The sequence below is a fragment of the Chiloscyllium punctatum genome, chromosome 40 (assembly GCF_047496795.1).
Source record: "Chiloscyllium punctatum isolate Juve2018m chromosome 40, sChiPun1.3, whole genome shotgun sequence".
Classification (NCBI taxonomy): domain Eukaryota; kingdom Metazoa; phylum Chordata; class Chondrichthyes; order Orectolobiformes; family Hemiscylliidae; genus Chiloscyllium; species Chiloscyllium punctatum.
This window is the reverse complement of record NC_092778.1, coordinates 18784765-18804991: the sequence shown is the minus strand read 5'-3', so window position 1 is coordinate 18804991 and position 20227 is coordinate 18784765. Positions and strand designations below refer to the sequence as shown.

Genomic DNA, 20227 nt, shown 5'->3' with positions numbered 1-20227 from the left:
AAGAATGAGAGAAATTCCATCAGCAATGCCTGTACTACATTTTCTGGATTCAAAAGAGAATGGTCAAACAAATGCCAAAACTTCTCTTAAAGCCACCTCCAAAAGTATTCAGACACTATTCCTGCAAAACCAACACTGATGGACTGGATACACTTCAAATGGACAAAACTATCTTACCTGTGAGGTCCCATTTTCTCAACTCTCAACTAGTCAGCTTTCCAGAAAAGGGAAAAGAAAATGCTACAAATATACTTTGAAACTCTCCTTGAAGAGTGGCACCATCGACATTAAAATGCTGGGAGGGTGCTTGCTACTAATAATTGAAAGTTTCAGAACAGGAGGGAAAGGAGAGACATTGAAACCAAACAGAAGTAGGGAATAAAGGATACCTTAAATAATTACACACTCACTCAATGTGATATTTTACATAAAATAGAGGATTGTAATGTTGACTATACTGCTCTGAAGTATATGGAGATGACTATCTAATAGCAGTGAATAAATAATGCCTGATGTCAGCAGAATAAATGTTTGATCCAGTATATTTAGGATTATGGAATCCTAACTCATGGCTTAAACAATACTTTACAGCATGAAATTGAAAATTTTGATCACTAAAATAATGTACCAGATTGTACAATGTAAAGTCATATCAATTCAAAATTAAATATTGGCACAAATATTCTAACGACCAAAGAATCACTGGAGCAGCACAGACTGAAGTTATGTGTTGGCACCATGTGAAATCTCTGACCTTGCTGATTCTGTAGAAATTGCCCAGGAATTGAAATCCTCTGATGGAAAATCCACTGTGTTTGGAACCCTATGTAAGAGTCCACTAAAATCAGAGAATTCACTGATTCTGACTTGCTTAAAAATTAATAATGACCCTGAAAATGTTAAGGTCAAAAACCTACTCAACTTCAGAATAACTGAATGTCCAGCTTGAATGACCCCCAACCACACGTTCTCAACCCCTAACACCCCAGACCTGAACCTTCCAGGTCAACCTGACTGGTCTCAAATCCCCTCCCTTACCACCAGCCCAACACAACTGAGATATGCCTGAACCTGCTGGACCAAATATGCCCTTGGCTGACCTATTCTAAGGATCCTACACTCTCCATCCACCTTGCACCGTAACTCCAACCCATTCACTTACCTGTCTGCCACCTCATCCCCTCACTTATTTTTCCTCAGCTGCTATAAAAGTGCCTTTGGGACCTTAAATTCCTGAAATTCCAGCAGCAAGTATTGCAAAAAAAAGGGGAACACTACTCATGTGCTGAATGAATTACTCCCTGATTTCCTCTGATGGACGCATTTGGGAGAGGTCAACCTTGGATTCTTAACCACAAAAATTGCAGACAGATAAGTGGGTAATATTAAAGGGGTCTTCAATTGGCTGATTCTGTTCGGATTGCAATTAAAATATCTTGCCCAATACTATGGATCTTAAAAACTCTAGATTTTAATTAACTTTAGATTCCACATCTGATAACATAGACACAGTATATCTTAATCCATTCCATTTACTAATTAAAAAATGTACATCCATTTTACAATAAAGCTAATTAAACTGTAGTAGAATAGGTTTTAAAATGACTTCTAAGAAAAAAATTATACAATGACAGATGATTAAACCACTGTACCTATTTTAAGCAGTTCTTCAGTTTCACTAACATTAAAAAGTTCTTTATGTCTGGCACTCTTCATAGAGCTTCTCCTTCCACTAACAGGAAAGTCAGTTCTTTGATTCTCCTCACCCTGTGACGAGGGTACATAACAGTCACTTTCATTGAAGTCGTCCAGAAAATCTAAATAATTTTTGTCAGGAAGTACTTTGCCCTTGTCATGAGAGTTGACTAACTTTTTCTTATTACATTTTAAAATCTTGTCAGTTGGACCAATTGAGTTTTTGTAACTATTGTCAGGGTCAGATAGATCAGGCCAATTACAATTTGCCTCATCAGATTTAGCTGAATTGTTGTCAACTTTTAAATCTATCGGTGTCTCATTATTGAGCCATGGAGGCTTTTTCCATTTACTTTGCTTAGGTTTTTCTTTCTCTGGTGATTTTAGCCATGATGGTATTTTTGAAGCTGATGGCATATCTGTTATTTTCTTTGCTGATATTTTCTCCTGCTGGTCTTTCATGACTGGCTCTTCATCAGAATAAATCTCTTCTTCCCTATTGGTTTCTGAAATATTTACCCGCTGGAGCAATGTCTCGACTGAAACCGGAGCTGTTAACATTATGTCTTCCTCCACAGCAGAAATTCTGCACTTCGGTGAATCAATCGAATAAATGAATGCGTTCTTCTTATTTTCTAAATTAGCATTTAAAAAGAATGAGGAACTTGCTTGATGTGGAGAACCAATATTAAGGTTTGTTTTTGAGTTCTCAATTACATTAGCTTGATCTTCTGTATCACTCCCACTGAAAGCATCAATTGTATCTCTCTCCTCTAACCTTGAATTTAGAAAGAACGAGGAAGTTGCTTGCGCTGGATGCTCAATGCTTGGGTCTCTTTCTGAGCTCACCCTTTCTTCAGTTTGTTCTTCCATATCACTCCCACTGGAAGTATCAAATGTAGCTTTGCTTTTGTTGGTTCTCAAGTCAATGGTTGTACTGTAATCAAACACTTGGTTTCCACAGCCTTTTTCAAGTTTTTCTTCATATACAAGATTACCGTCCACATAAATCCTCACATCCTTTGCTCCAACATCAAGCTCCTAAAGAAGGAATTTAAGCAATGAAGCAATTTACAATGTTATAAATGCATTAAATTAAAAAAAAAGTAGAATGACTTTTAATGTGATTTGTTACTTATAGATATAACAAGAAAACAGGCCATTTAACTCTTTCAATCCCACTTCAGCTTTATCATACATTCAAATAAATAGCTTGAATAACATTCTACTCTCCTATCACAGTATCCACTTTTCTCTTCTACACTTATTCAAGTCAATTCTAAAAACTCAGGTCGTCAAAGCGTGTAAAGAATTTTCATTTTCTTTTCAAAATATCTTACATTTAGCATGCATGGTTAATCCCCAATTCCTGACTGATCCATTGCTGGAAACAATCTGCTTCTGGTCAGTTATTGCTATTCTTCATTGCTTTAAGCACTACCATCATATTGTCCCATCTTCATTTAATATGTCATAATCAGATTAATAGCTACAATTAAGACACATTTTATCACCTTTCTTTATTTACATTTTCTGAAAGCAACTGAAAACTTAAAATAAATTCTTCACCCTACTCAACACTTTAGTATGGTTGAGAATTTGACTCTGTTCTAAATTTAGACAGGACAGGTTGGCTCCTCGTCACCTGACTACAAGTTTTCGTATTCTACCTGACTCTCATTAAGATCAGGAATTCATTGCACTGAATATGTATTCAATTTTGTAAATGTTTACATAAATATCTAGAAGAGAAAAGTTTGGAAGCCACAAAATTGACTTGAGATCTTTTTTATTACAAATATTAATTTGTACTGAGTTCATTAATAGCAACAAGATATGAACTGCAATATAACTTTATTTAAGCACTTAATATATTCTCAATTACTTTTATGAATTGTATTTTGTGTTTAGAGATAAAAACAATATCTAAGTTTATTTGTATTTTTAAAGTGTAATTCACTCCTATGCCTATTAATGTATAACTTCTTGAAGCCACAGAAAATAGCATAAAGAAATGTTCAATTCTTTTTACAATTTATTTTATAAAAGAAACTTAAATATTCTAATAAGTAACAAAAGCAAGTCAGAGACTTAACACCGTTAGGTTTAAACTTTGTTCTAATCTACAGTACATACCACGATTATTTGACTTAATTTCTTAAATATCTTTTGTAGACTCTTAACATTTGTCTCTCAACATAGCACAAAGACACCAATAAGCTGTACATGTTATTTTGCACACGAGTTCCTTGGATCAGGATAAGCAATATCATATTCTATTGCTATTATTGGTGGAGTGCAAGTAAAGTAAGGATAAGCTTAATAATCCACTGCATTAATCTCCCGGCGTTCTACATTCTACTCATTTATGTATCCTGTCAATCGGCTGAACTTCAATGCCTTATGAGATTTTCTATTATCTATTCCATAGTAAGGCAAACAGTGTCAAAATTCTCATTACTCCATTACACAGTAGACTGGAAACAAAGACTTTACGGTGGGACAGTTGATGAGTAGTGGAGGACTTTCAAAGCAATTTTTCAAAGTGCTCAGCAGAAGTATATTGCAGTGAAAAGAAAGAATAATAAGAAAATCATAATCTGTCAAGGGTGTCTAAGGAAGTAAGGGAGGCTTTCAAATTGAAAGAGAAGGCATACAGAGTGGCCTAAAAACATGAAGAAACTAGAAGATTGGGAAAACTTTGAAGGTCAACAGGAAGCCACAAAAAGAGCTATAACGAAAAGTAAAATAGAACATGAGAAAAAAACTAGCACAGAATATAAAGACAGATAGCAAAATTTCTATAAATATATAAAACGAAAAAGAGTGGCTAAAGTAAATATTGGTCCTTTAGAGGATGAGAAGGGGCATCTTGTTATGGGATATGATGAAATGACTGATGCACTGAATAAGTATTTTGTCCTTCACAGTGGAGGACACTAATAACACATTAGATTAGACTAGACTAGACTAGACTACATTACAGTGTGGAAACAGGCCCTTCGGCCTAACAAGTCCACACCGACCCGCCGAAGCACAACCCACCCATACCCCTACATTTAACCCTTACCTAACATTACGGGCAATTTAGCATGGCCAATTCACCTGACCTGCACATCTTTGGACTGTGGGAGGAAACCGGAGCACCCGGAGGAAACCCACGCAGACACGGGGAAAACGTGCAAACTCCACACAGTCCGTCGTCTGAGGCAGGAATTGAACCCGGGTCTCTGGCGCTGTGAGGCAGCAGTGCTAACCACTGTGCTACCGTGCCGCCCACAAACAACATGCAGGTAATTGACAAAAAGACGAAGGGAAGTGAGGATCTGGAAACAATCATTATTATGGAAGAGGCAGTGTTGGGCAAGCTAACGGAGCTAAGGAGAGACAAGTCTCCTGGCCCTGATGGAATGCATCCCAGGGTCCTAAAAGAGATGGTGGGAGAAATAGCAACTGCACTTGTAGTTATTTTCCAAAATTCGCTGGATTCTGGGGCTGTTCCAGCAGATTGGAAAACAGCAAATGTAACGCTACTGTTTAAAAAGCGAGGTAGACAAAAGATGGGGAGTTATAGACCAGTTAACTTAACTTCTGTAGTGGGGAAGATGCTTAGTCTATTATCAAGGAAAAAGTAGCAAGGCATCTAGATAGAAATTGTCCCATTAGGCAGATGCAGCACAGGTTCATGAAGGGCAGGTCATGCTTAATTAATCTTTTGGAATTTTATGAAGAAATTCAGAGCAAGGTGAACAATGGGGACAAAGTAGATGTGGTGTTCCTAGATTTCCAAAAGGCTTTTGACAAGGTGCTGCAGAAGAGGCTCCTGCATAAGACAAAGATGCTTAAAGTATTAGCATGGATAGAGGATTGGTTAACCAACAGGAAGCAAAGAGTAGGGACAAGTGAATGCTGTTCTGGTTGGTAATCAGTAACTATTGACGTGCCTCATGGATCAGTGTTGGGGCTGAAATTATTCACAATTTATAGAGATGATTTGGAGTTGGGGACCATGTGTAGTGTGTCAAAGTTTGCAGATGACACTAAGATGAGTGACAGAGCAAAGTGTGCAGAGGACTGTGAAACTTTGCAAAGGAACATAGATATATTGAGTGAGTGGGCAAATGTCTGGCAGATGGAATACAATGTTAATAAATATGAAGTCAGGAGTAACAGTAAAAAGGATTTGAATGGTAAAAAGTCGCAGCATGCTACTATGCAGAGGGACCTGGGTGTCCTTGTGCATGAATCACAGAGGGTTAGTCTGCAGGTACAACAAGCAATTAGGAAGGCAAATGGAATTTTCCCCAACATTGCTAAAGGAATCAAGTTTAAAAGCAGGGAGGTTATGTTGCAGCTGTACAAGGCCACACCTGGAGTACTGCATGCAGTCTTGGTCTCCTTACTTGAGAAAGGATGTAATGGCACTAGAGGGGTTGCAGAGGAGGCTCAATCGGTTAATTCCAGAGTTGAGGGAATTGGTTTATGAGGAGGGACTGAGTAGATTGGGATTATATTCATTGGAATTCAAAAGAATGAGGGGGGATCTTATAGAAACATACAAAATTATGAAGGGAATAGATAAGATAGCAGTAGAGAGGATGTTTCCACTAACAGGTGAAACAAGGACAAGAGGGCATAGCCTCAAAATTAGGGGGAGCAGATTTAAGACTTAATTAAGAAGGAACTTCTTCGCCCAGAGGGTTGTTAATCTATGGAATTCCCTGCCCAGTTGACGCTACTTCAGTAAGCATTTTTAAAGGTAAGATAGCTTTTTTTAAACAATAAAGGAATTAAGGATTATGGTGACAGAGTGGGTAAGTGGAGCTGATTCCATGAAAAGATGGCATTCATGATCCTATTGAATGGCAGAGCAGGCTTGAAGGGACAGATGACCTACTCCTGCTCCTAGTTCTCATGTCCTAATTACATGTTTTAAAGATTACAGAATTTGTTCACCTCCCCAAACAAACACCTGATACTAATTATTTTCAGTGGGATGTTACTCATACCCCCCTATACATTAATAGCTCAGAGGTGGAATGAGTGGAGAGTGTCAAGCTCCTGAGAGTGGTCATCCACAATAAGCTTTCTTGGACTCTTCATGTGGATGCACTGGTTACAAAGGCCCAACAATGTCTCTTCTTCCTCAGGCAGCTGAGAAAATGTGGCAAGATGGCGAATGCCCTTGCCAACTTTTATAGGTGCGTCATTGAGAGCGTTCTGTCTGGATGTATCATTATCTGGTATGGCTACTGTACCATTCAAGATCGGAGACGGTTACAAAGAGTGGTGAACTCGGCCCGGACAATCACATAGGCCAACCTCCTATCTACTGAATCCATCTACTGGGGCCACTGTCAAGGAAAGGCCGCCAGCATTCTCAAAGAGCCATCCCACCCTGGCAATGCTTTTCTAAAACCTCTACCATCGGGGAGAAGGTACTGAAGCCTGAACACACACACCAGCCAGTTTTGAAACAGTTTCTACCCTACTGTTGTTATAACACTGAATGGACTCTCAAACTCTTAACATTCACCTGTACCTGTATTTTTGTTTTTGCCGCTGTTTACCTATTATTTAGTTACCTATGCTATTTAACTACCTGTATTGCTCGCAAGACAAAGCTTTTCACTGTGCCTTGGTACATGTGACAATAAATTCAATTCAATTCAATTCAATTTTAGGAAAACCCATATATTCTTCTTAATTGGTAAATCTTATATAAAGGTTTACCTTCTAGGACATACCTTGTTATAATCTGCATAAAAATAGGAAAACACAAAAGCAACTCACATTGAGGCTTCTATTATAATTCCAAATCTTGATCTTAGAAATACCGAAGACACACAATTTGATTGGGCTACGTACAACAAAATATAATTGAACAGGTGGATGGAAGGGGCACGTCCACATGTGACGCTCCTTTGTGGTCTGTGGAAAGAGGAAAGGTTAGATCTTAATAATATCATTGAGTTAAGCTTTTCTTAATTGCCACAGAGGGAAGAACAGATTTTTTTTTAGAATATCAATATAATTAAATGAAAAACAAAAAAAATTAAGAAATGTAGAAACCAATACAGAATGTCAACAGGCAATTACTTCAATGGGACATTGCTGTCATAAAAACGACATCTTAATTCTATGATTCTACCTTGTAATTTGAATATTGCTAAAGCCTAGTCTGCATTTTAAATTGCTCAGAACAGGTTAATATTTATCGAAGACAACTAAAACAGTACTTTACCAAACATATTTCCTATTGTTGTGAATCAATTTAATACCTATTAGTTCTGACCAAAACTAGAGAAAATATAAAAGAAAACAGCTCTCTCAACCTTTGGACACCTTTGTTTGAACCTGCCTGTTAGGCTAAGCTTTTAATCCTTCTACTAATATCTCCTTCTTTGGTGTGGGCAGCTTCAGACAAGTTAAATATAGGCTTTTAAGAGTAATGGAACCTTCTAGAATTTGTTTCTTTCTTTTGGATCTTAAAATGGGATTTAGAAACATTAAAGTTTAAGAAACTGCACTATAGTTAATAGGTGATAGATTAAGGTGACAGCCTTATTTAAGATTTGGAAATGCTGGTGTTGGACTGGGGTGTACAAATTAAAAATCACACAACACCAGGAGGTAGTCCAACAGGTTTAAATAGAAGCACTAGCTTTCGGAGTGCTTCCAATTAAACCTGCTGGACTATAACCTGGTGTTGTGTGTTTTTTTTAGCCTTATTTAAGACCTCATTTTTGTCACCTAGGCCTATGCTTAGGATTATAACCCATGACCGATGCCAAGACCAGCAAATATTGGTTGTGATGATGGAAAATCTAGAAACTTTAAGGGATAATGACTTTGCAGATGGAGGATCGTTCAGGAAGAGAGACAGTTTTTCTTTTAAGCACTTGACACAGAGGGAAAAGTCTCTAGTACTCTTTGCCCTAGTTATACTGCTCATTGAAATTGAAAATGGGAGGATATGAGCAACTATGTAGAAAAGGTCAGGAACGTGAGACATGGAGAAATGAACAGAGGACCTGCTTTTGGGCTGACCACCACTAGAGAGGTGAAGGACATTATGAACCGCAGATCAGATGCGTACTAATTAATAGCCTTAAGTAGAAATATTCTTATTTTTATGGAGTATGCATGACTAATGAATAAAAAGATCATGTACTGCCAGATCTCCTGAACTGGAAATATTCTATTGACAGTATAGGGATACACTTTATAATTCACTTCTCATTTTGTTTGTATTTATTTAATTATTTATTTATTCATTCCTTTGTAAGATGTTGGCATCACTTGCTGGGCCAGCATTAATTGCCCTTGCCTATTCTCCCATGAGGTGGTGGTGAACTGCCTATTTGAACCACCACAGTCCATATGGTGTACAGACATCCACAGTTAAGAAGGGAGTTCCAAGATTATGACCCAGTGATAGCAGAGGAATGGCAACATAGTTCCAAACCAGGGTCGTATATGGTTTGGAGGTGGTGGTGTTCCCTTTCATTGCCTGCTCTTTGTGGTTCTAGATGTGAGAGGTCAGATGTTTGGAAGGTGCTGTCAAAGTTTCTTAGTGAGATACTTTATTGCATCTAATGCTGTAGCCACCACGTATCGATGGTGAAGGCAGTAAAAACTGAGAGTGGTGGATCAAGTTCTACTCCAGCAGGTGGATCTGATCTGAATGGTGATGAGCTTCTTCAGTGTTGTTTCAGCTGCATCCACCCAGACAAGAAGTGAGCATTCTGTTACATTTACTGAAAAACCAAATATTGTACATTGAAAGCCATGAGACTCCACAACAGACAGGAAGTGAAACAATTTCTTGTGGAGGCTGGTATTCTATTGTCTGATACATGTGGAGCAGCCAGTTATTTAAAATGTATTTCACTTCACTTTTTATTTAATCTACGGATTGTTAACATGTAATTCAATTTGGAAGTGAGAAAACAACACATTTTAACCATGAAAATCTAATTTGACATTTAGGTTTAGCTTTTCAACATATGTAAATGAGCAGTTATTTATATCGTTGGAATTAAAGATAATTTATTTACATAATATAGTTAGAAAGCAACTTTCTCACGGAACACCTTTGTGTTTACAGATCAACTTAGCTTACCTTTGTCTTTCCATTCACTAAACGATTCAAATTCCCAGGACTGTGAGCATTTCTGACATCAACATCATGTGGAGAAACAAAAATCTTCTGATGTTTTAGATCAAAAAATTGTACTTCTGTTAAGCCGACTTTGTCAACGTTGCCCCAGTTTGACAAAATTTCCAGTGTGACATAAATTATATCCTTCACCAATGTATTGCCCGACGTGCCATTACTCTGTTGAGTCTATTAAAAAGTTGAAGTTGCGTATGTTAAAAATTAAAAATTATGGTACTCTATCAGATTTTGGACATTTACAAATTTTCCGTATATAGAAAAGAGAAAAAAAACTGTTTGGATTATTGCAAATCTGGAAACTAGAGAACAGCTGTTCATATCCATTTTTGTTTTACTACAATATTTATTTCTTGGTCTCTGGACTGACACTTCAGTGCAGTTCTGAGAGAGGATTGCATTATTGAAAGGAGTGCCATTCAGATGGGGCTTTAACTATTTAGGTGGGCATAAAATATTTTTGGTGTTATTCAAAGAGGAGCAGGGCGATTCATCCAATGTTCTGAAATATTTATTTCTCGACCGATATCATCAAGAGAGTTGTTTGTTGAATCCTGCCGCATGAAAATTGATGATGACGTCTGCCCGGAGTACAATAGTGAACACACTTCAAAAAGTAAAAGTAATCGGCTTTGCATTTCCAAGCTTCTAAATGGTGAGTTATAAATGTAAGTTCTTTTCTAGTTGCACTTTGTGAAGAAAATATATATAAATATTTGCTGTCGCCTAGTTTAAAATATTAACAGCTATAAAGATTGTGGCAGTAAAAGGATGTTCATCTAAATTTAACAATGTTCTCCATATGTTTTCAATTCAAATGTCTGGAATTGGACTACATCAAAGTTAAGGGATGGGGTGGAGAAATCTGATATGTAGGAGAATCTCAAATAGAGTTCAAACCAGAAAAATGTGAATTAATGTTTTGGGGGAGGCCAAACAAAAAAAGGGAGTACACAAAATACTGAAGTGTTTTGAAGTGTAAAAGGACAGGGGAGTCTTGGAATACATGTCTACAGATCGTAAAAGGCAGCAGGACAGCTTGGCAGATTGGTCAAGAAGACTTTTATACATGATCTTATTATCTGCCTTTGTCATGCACAACCTAGATTTCGCCTTTGTGCCTAAAAGGATCAAGGAATATAGGAGGAGGATGGGATTAGGGAACTGAGCTTTATGATCAGCCTTCATGGTATTGATTGGCGGGGCAAGCTTGAGGGGTTGAATGGCCCAACTCCTGCTCCATCTTCTATGTTTCTGTGCAATGTCCCCAGGTTCACTGAAAAGACTCATGTTGGGTGGGAGAGAAAGCTTTGGCTTCAGCCAAAGAGGCTGTAAATAGACATGGGCAGGTTTACTGAGTGTGTAAGCCATTTGCAGACAGAATATAATGTGGAGATTTGTCTATTTGGGTAAAAATTTCCAAACTAACTCAGTGACATGTCAAAATCTGCTTACTATCCAGTCCACACTTTCAGACCCTCCTGAGGGAGGGCAGTTTTCTTACTGCATATCATAACATTGCAACATAAAACTACTTAATACAACAAAGTCTGTATCATCCCACCCTATTGTATACTTTGCTGTCTATATCATGTGAATTATATTTAAAACATTGGCAAATGGAATATAATATGATGTAATACAATGCAAGTTTGTAAGAAGAATAGAAAAAAAACAATGTTCCAGTTGAAAATGGTGAGAAATTACCAAACATTACTGTTAGGGAGTTTGTGTGATTTTGCACACAAATATCAGAAAGTTCACATGATGAGAGGACAATAAGAGGACAAATGATACATTGCCAGTTATGTTGAGGTTGTACGGGATGTTGGTGAGGCCTCTTCTAGGTACTATGTCCAGTTCTGGTTGCCCTGCTTTAGGAAGAATATTATTAAGCTGGAGAGGGCTCAGAAGAGATTTATTGAGAAGTTGCCGGGAATGGAGGGCTTGAGTTATACAGAGAGACTGGGACTTTTTTCACTGGAGGGTAGGAGGTTGAGGGGTGACCTTATAGGGGTTTCATGAGAGGTATAGGTAAGGTGAATAGCAGGCGTTTTCTCCCCCCAGAGGGTAGTGAATTTCAAAATTAGGGGGCATACTTTTAAGGTGAGAGGAGAAAGATTTTAAAAATAGATGAGCACCAATTTTGTTTTAATTTGCGCGTGGAATGAACTTCCAGAGGAAGTGGTGGATGTGGGTACTGTGACAATATTTAAAAGACATTTGGATAAGTACATGAATAAGAAATATTTGGTGGGATATAGGCCAAGCTTATGCAGGTGGTACTCGTTTAGTTTTGGATTGTGGTTGGCATGGACTGGTTGGACAGAAGGGTCTGTTCCTTGGTGTATGATTCCATGACTTGAAAAGAAATTCCTTTTTTAAAGGGGTTTCAAAGCATTATTCTAAAGAATTCCAATGTCATATTGCTACGTAGTATCAGAATCACTTAATAAATTTCAAATACATAAACTAACAGTAACGAGTGAGTGAATGTTGGCTATTATTTAGTTAACTTTCCAAGCTGGTACATAAACTGGGCTCTGTGGCTCAGTTGTAGTGTCCTGACATCTGATAGGGGAGGGGAGGGAAATATATCCCTGGTGGTGGGGTTCGTTTGGAGGTGGCGGAAATGACGATGGATGATGCGATGTATATGGAAGTTGGTGGGGTGGTAGGTGAGGACCAGTGGGGTTCTGTCCTGCTGGCGACTGGAGAGGCGGGGCTCAAGGGCAGAGGAGCGGGAAGTGGAGGAGATGTGGTGGAGAGCATCGCCAATCACGTCTGGGGGGAAACTGCAGTCTTTGAAGAAGGAGGCCATCTGCACATTCCGAGAGAGAGAGGTTGGAGTGGGGTGGAGAGGTTGAGGCGGTTAATGTCGCGGCGGGAGTTGGCTATGAAGAGATCGAGGGTAGGTAAGAGGCCAGCACAGGGTGTCCAGGTGGATGGGGTGTGTTGGAGGCGGGAGAAGGGGTCGTCAGAGGGTGGGCGAGAATCCTGGTTGAAGAAGTAGGCGCGGAGGCGAAGGTGGCGGAAGAATTGTTCGATGTCATGCCGCGTGCAGCCCTCGGAACGTGCAGCCCTCCACTCCCTCCGTTCCAACCCCAACCTCACCATCAAACCGGCAGACAAGGGAGGCGCGGTAGTAGTTTGGCGCACCGACCTTTACACAGTTGAGGCTAAATGCCAGCTCGCAGAAACTCCTCCTACTGCCCCCTTGACCATGAACCCACCTCCAACTACCAAACCAGCATCTCCCAGAACATCCATAACCTCATCACCTCAGGGGATCTCCCATCCACCGCCTCCAACCTCATAGTCCCACAACCCCGCACCGCCCGTTTCTATCTCCTGCCCAAAATCCACAAACCTGACTGCCCTGGCCGACCCATTGTCTCAGCCTGCTCCTACCCCACCGGACTCATCTCTGCATACCTCGACACGGTCCTGTCCCCCTTAGTCCAAGAACTCCCCACCTACGTTCGGGACACCACCCACACCTTCCACCTCCTCCATGATTTTCGCTTCCCCGGTCCCCAATGCCTTATCTTCACCATGGACATCCAGTCCCTGTACACCTCCATCCCCCAGCATGAAGGACTCAAAGCCCCCCGCTTCTTCCTTTCCCGCCATACCAACCAGTACCCTTCCACTGACACCCTCCTTCGATTGACTGAACTGGTCCTCACTCTGAACAACCTCTCTTTCCAATCCTCCCACTTCCTCCAAACCAAAGGAGTAGCCATGGGCACCTGCATGGGCCCCAGCTATGCCTGCCTCTTCGAAGGATATATGGAACAATCCATCTTCCGCAGCTACACTGGCCCCACCCACCACCTTTTCCTCCGCTACATCGAAGACTGTATTGGCGCTGCCTCGTGCTCCCACGAGGAGGTTGAACAGTTCACCCACTTTACCAACACCTTCCACCCCGACCTCAAATTCACCTGGACCATTTCAGACTCCTCCCTCCCCTTCCTAGACCTTTTCATTTCTATCTCGGGCGACCGAATCAACACGGACATTTACTATAAACCGACCGACTCCCACAGCTACCTAGACTACACCTCCTCCCACCCTGCCCCCTGTAAAAACGCCATCCTATAATCCCAATTCCTTCGTCTCCACTGCATCTGCTCCCAGGAGGACCAGTTCCAAAACCGAACAACTCAGATGGCCTCCTTCTTCAAAGACCGCAATTTCCACCCAGATATGATCGACGATGCCCTCCACCGCATTTCCTCCACTTCCCGCTCCTCCGCCCTTGAGCCCCGCCCCTCCAATCGCCACCAGGACAGAGCCCCACTGGTCCTCACCTACCACCCCACCAACCTCCATATACATCGTATCATCCATCGTCATTTCCACCACCTCCAAACGGACCCCACCACCAGGGATATATTTCCCTCCCCTCCCCTATCAGCGTTCCGAAAAGACCACTCCCTCCGTGACTCCCTCGTCAGGTCCACACCCCCCAACAACCCAACCTCCACTCCTGGCACCTTCCCCTGCAACCCGCAAGAAATGCAAAACTTGTGCCCACACCTCCCCCCTTACCCCCAAGGGATCCTTCCATATCCACCACGAATTCACCTGCACCTCCACACACATCATTTATTTCATCCGCTGCACCCGATGTGGCCTCCTCTATATTGGGGAGACAGGCTGCCTACTTGCGGAACGTTTCAGAGAACACCTCTGGGACACCCGGACCAACCAACCCAACCACCCCGTGACTCAACACTTCAACTCCCCCTCCCACTCCACCAAGGACATGCAGGTCCTTGGACTCCTCCATCGCCAGACCATAGCAACACGACGGTTGGAGGAAGAGCGCCTCATCTCCCGCCTAGGAACCCTCCAACCACAAGGGATGAACTCAGATTTCTCCAGTTTCCTCATGTCCCCTCCCCCCACCTTGTCTCAGTCAAATCCCTCTAACTCAGCACCGCCTTCCTGCAATCTGCAATCTTCTTCCTGACCTCTCCGCCCCCACCCCCACTCCAGCCTATCACCATCACCTGGACCTCCTTCCACCTATCGCATTTCCAATGCCCCTCCCCCAAGTCTCTCCTCCCTACCTTTTATCTTAGCCTGCTGGACACACTTTCCTCATTCCTGAAGAAGGGCTCATGCCCGAAACGTCGATTCTCCTGCTCCTTGGATGCTGCCTGACCTGCTGTGCTTTTCCAGCAACCCATTTTTAGCTCTGATCTCCAGCATCTGTAGTCCTCACTTTCTCCTCGAAGATCCTAACTAAAGTCCTATACGACTGATGAAATGACCTGCCAACTCTTCTACTCAATTTACCGTCTGATGAAGGAAAGTATGTCGTATGCCTTCTTGACCACTTTACTGACCTGAGTTGCCACCTTCAGGAAACAACAGACCTGAACATTCATATCTCTCTGTACATCAATTTTCTCTAGGGGTTTTCCACTTACTGTTTAGCTTGGTCTTGAACTGGATCTTCCAAAATACATCACCTCGCATTTGCCCGGATTGAACTCCATCTGCCATTTTTCTGTCCAACTCTCCAATCTATCTATATTCTCTGACAGTCCCCTTCACTAGCTGCTACTCCACCAATCTTAGTGTCATCTGCAAACTTGCTAATCAGACCACCTATACCTTCCTCCAGATTATTTACATAAATTACAAACGACAGTGGTCCCAGCACGGATCCCTGTGGAACACCACCGGTCACAGGTCTCCATTTTGTGGAACTCCCTTCCACTCCTACTCTCTGCCTCCTGTTGCCCTGTTAGTTCTTTATCCATCTAGCAAGTATACCCTAACCCCATGCGACTTCAACTTCCCCATCAGCCTACCATGGGGAACCTTATCAAACGCCTTACTGAAGTCCATGTATATGATGTCTACATCCCTTCCCTTATTAATCAACTTTGTCACTTCCTCAAAGAATTCTATTAAGTTGTTAAGACATGACCTTTCTGCACAAAACCATGTTGACTATCACTGATAAGCCCATTTTCTTCCAAATGGGGATAGATCCTATCAGTCAGTATCTTCTCCAGCAGCTTCCCTACCACTGATGTCAGGCTCACCAGTCTATAATTACGTGGATTATCCCTGCTACCCTCCTTAAACAAGGGGACATTAGCAATTCTCCAACCCTCCGGGACTTCATCCATGTTCAAGGATGCTGCAAAGATGTAAGAACAACGAACAAACAAAATTTACAGCCCAGGAACAGGCCCTTCGGCCCTCCAAGCCTGAGCTGATTCAAATCCACTGTCTAAACATATCGCCCAATTGCTAAGGATCTGTACCCCTTTGTTCCCCATCTACACATGCATCTGTCCAGACGCACCTTAAATGAATCTACTGTGCCTGCCTCTACCACCTCTGCTGGCAATGTGTTCCAGGCTGAAAATGTGTTGCTGGAAAAGCGCAGCAGGTCAGGCAGCATCCAAGGAACAGGAGAATCGACGTTTCGGGCATAAGCCCATCTTCAGCTTATGCCCGAAACGACGATTCTCCTGTTCCTTGGATGCTGCCTGACCTGCTGCGCTTTTCCAGCAACCCATTTTCAGCTCTGATCTCCAGCATCTGCAGTCCTCACTTTCTCCTTGAATGTGTTCCAGGCACCTACCACCCTCTATGTAAAGTACTTCCCTTGTGTATTCCCCTTAAACGTTTTGCCTGTCACCTTGAATGTGTGACCTCTCATTATTGAATCCTTCACCCTGGGAAAAAGCTTATTTCTATCTACCTTGTCTATACCGTTCATGATTTTGTAAACCTCAATCAGGTCCCCCCTTCAATCTCCTTTTTTCTAATGAAAACAATCCTAACCTACTCAACCTCTCTTCATAGCTAGCACCTTCCATACCAGGCAACATCCTCGTAAACCTTCTCCGCACCCTCTCCAAAGCGTCCACATTCTTTTGGTAATGTGGCAACCAGAACTGTACACAGTATTCTAAATGTGGCCGAACCAATGTCTTGTACAATTTTAACATGACCTTCCAACTCTTATGCTCAATACCCCATCCAATGAAGGCAAGCATACTATATGCCTTCTTGACCACTCTATCTACCTGTGCAGCCACCTTCAGGGTATAATGGACCTGAACTCCTAGATCTCTCTGCTCATCAACTTTTCCCAAGGCTCTTCCTTATACAGTATAGTTCGCTCTACAATTAGACTTCCCAAAATGCATCATCTCACATTTGCCTGGATTGAACTCCATCTGCTACTTCTCCATCCAACTCTCCAGTCTATCTAAATGCTCCTGTATTCTTTGACAGTCCCCTATCCTTTTTGCTAAGGCCCCAGTTATTTCCTCCATCGCTTCCCTCAGTAACCTGGGATAGATCTCATTCGGACATGGGGACTTGTCCACCTTAATGCCTTTTAGAACACCCAACACTTCCTCCCTTCTTATGCCGACTTGAGCAAGAGTAATCAAACATCTATCCCGAACCTCAACATTCGTCATGTCCCTCTCTCTCTGACTCCACGCATAACTTTCCTTCTTTGTCCTTGAATGGGCCAACCCTTTCTCTAGTTACCCTCTTGCTCCTTATAAACAAATAAAAGGCTTTCGGATTTTCCTTAACGCTGTTTGCTAAAGATATCACAGACCCCTTTTAGCCCTTTTAATTCCTCGTTTCAGAATGGTTCTACATTCCCGATATTCTTCCAAAGCTTTGTCTGTCTTCAGTCACCTAGACCTTATGTATGCTTCCTTTTTCCTCTTTGCTCTTCTCACAATTTCACATGGTTCCATAATCTTCCCATTTCTATCCCTCATTTTCACAGGAACATATATCTCCTGAACTCTAATAAACTTCTCTTTAAAAGCCTCCCACATATCGAATGTGGATTTACTTTCAAACAGCTGCTCCCAATCTATATTCTCCAGCTCCTGCTGAATTTTGGTATAGTTGGCCTTCCCCCAGTTTATCCCTCTTCCTTTAGGACTACACTCGTCTTTGTCCATGAGTATTCTGAAACTTACGGAATTGTGATCACTATTCCCAAAGTAATCCCCTACTGAAACTACAACCACCTGGCCGGGCTCATTCCCCAACACCAGGTCTCGTAAGGCTCCTTCCCGTGTTGGACTATTTACATACTGCTCTAGAAATCCCTCCTGACTGCTCCTTATAAATTCTGCTATATCTAGACATTTAACACTAAGTGAATTCCAGTCAATGTTGGGAAAATTAAAATCTCCTATCACCACCACGCTGTTGCTCCTACATCTTTCCATAATCTGTTTACATATTTGTATCTTTATCTCATTCTCGCTGTTGGGAGACCTGTAGCACAGCCTCAACATTGTTACCGCACCCTTCCTATTTCTGAGCTCTGCCCATTTGCCTCACTGCTCAAGTCCTCCATAGTTCCCTCCTTCAGCACAGCTGTGATATCCTCTCTGATCAGTAATGCAACTCCTCCATCCCTTCTACCTCCCCCTCTATCCCAACTGAAGCATCGATATCCTGGAATATTTAGTTGCCAATCAAGCTGTTCCCTCAATCAAGTCTCAGTAACAGCAATAACATCGTACTCCCAGGTACTAATCCAAGCCCTAAGTACATCTGCCTTACCTACTACATTCCAACAAATTGTATTCAAACAAATGCACCTCAGACCACCAGTTCCTTTGTGTTCATCATCTGTTCCCTGCCTACTTTCCCCCTTAGTCACGCTAATTTAATTATCCAGATCTTTACAGGCTTTAGTTACTACCTCCTTCCTGTCCACGAACCATTTGGTTCCCATACCCCTGCCACATTAGTTTAAACCCTTAGCGAGTTTTGAGAAGATTTGTACCTCAGGTTGAGGTTCTGGATGTAGGTTTGCTCACTGAGCTAAAAGGTTCACTTCCAGATGTTTCGTCACCCTACTAGATAACATCTTCAATGGGCCTTAGGCGAAGCACTGCTGATAATTTCTGCTTTCTATTTATATCTTTGGGTTGGTGATGTCATTTCCCATGGTGAAGTCACTTCCTGTTCTTTTTCTATGGGGATGATAGGAATGCCATGCTTTTAGGAATTCTCGTGTGTGTATCTTTGTTTGGCTTGTCCTAGGATGGATGTGTTGTGCCAGTTGAAGCGGTGTCCTTTCTTGTCTGTTATGTAAGGATACTAGTGAGAGAGGATCATATTGTTTTGTGACTAGTTGGTGTTCATGTATCCTAATTTTCTGCCTGTTTGTCCAATGTAGTGTTTGTTACAGTCCTTGCATGGTATTTTGTAAATGACATTAGTTTCGCTTGTCGTCTGTATAGGGTCTTTCAAAACAACAACAAACTGCCATTCCTCGATGTCACAGTTGAGCCAACAGCCAACAGGAAACTTCAAACCAGCGTCTACAGGAAAACAACACATATGGACCATATTGAACTACAGAAGCAATCATGCCAACATTCACATATGAAGCTACCTCAGAAATTTACTTCAACAAGCTAACACACACTGCAGCACAGAGGAACTACGCAGACCAGAGGAAAATCACCTTTCCTGTGTATTCAAAAAGATCCCAAGGAACATAGTCCACCAATTTCTCAGCAACAAACCCAAATAAGCAGACACCCTAGCCACTCTCCCCTACATCAAAGACATCCACATTTGAGATGTGGGAGGATTTCAAAGATAGGTTAACGGCAGTGCAGGATAGGTATGTCCCGTTGAAGGCAAAGGATAGGAAGGGCAAGATTCGTGAACCGTGGATGACAGGAGAAATTGTATCATTAGCCAAGAGGAAAAGGGAAGCGTACATAAGGTCGAGGCAGCTGAGAACAGAACAGGCCCTGGAGGAATATCGGAAGAGTAGGAAAATCATAAACAAGGAATCAAGCGGGCTAAAAGGGGTCATGAAATAGCTTTAGCTAGCAGAATTGAGGAAAATTCCAAAGCATTTTATTCTTATATAAGAAGCAAGCGGGTAACTAGAGAAAGGATTGGTCCACTAAAAGATAATGAAGGCAGGCTGTGTGCCGAACCTGAGAGAATGGGTGAGATTCTGAATGAGTACTTTGCATCAGTGTTCACTGAGGAGAGGAACATGATGAATCTTGAGATTAGAGATTGAAGTTTGATTAGTCTGGATCACGTTGGCATAAGTAGGGAAGATGTGTTGGGTATGCTAGAGGTTATTAAGGTGGACAAATCCCCAGCACCGGGTGGGATCTATCCCAGGTTGCTGAGGGTGGTGAGAGAGGAAATAGCTGGGGCTCTGACAGATATCTTTGTGGCATCCTTAGTATCCTTACATACAGATAAGGAAAGACACCACTTCGACTGGGACAACGCATCCATTCTAGGACAAGCCAAACAAAGACACACACGAGAATTCCTAGAAGCATGGCATTC

The 20227-nt window shown here is 41.6% G+C and overlaps 1 protein-coding gene across 8 annotated transcripts in view; it reads right to left on the bottom strand.

The window, feature by feature from the left end:
• katnip (katanin interacting protein) overlaps positions 1-20227 on the bottom strand; it is a 135122-nt gene that overhangs the window by 48012 nt on the left and 66883 nt on the right. For all 8 annotated transcript variants that reach the window (XM_072559407.1, XM_072559408.1, XM_072559414.1 and 5 more), the window contains 3 exons: positions 9821-10045; positions 7489-7626; positions 1653-2736 (listed from right to left, as the gene is read on the bottom strand). In XM_072559407.1, coding sequence (XP_072415508.1) covers positions 1653-2736; positions 7489-7626; positions 9821-10045 — 1447 coding nt within the window. The remainder of the gene's footprint in view (positions 1-1652; positions 2737-7488; positions 7627-9820; positions 10046-20227) is intronic.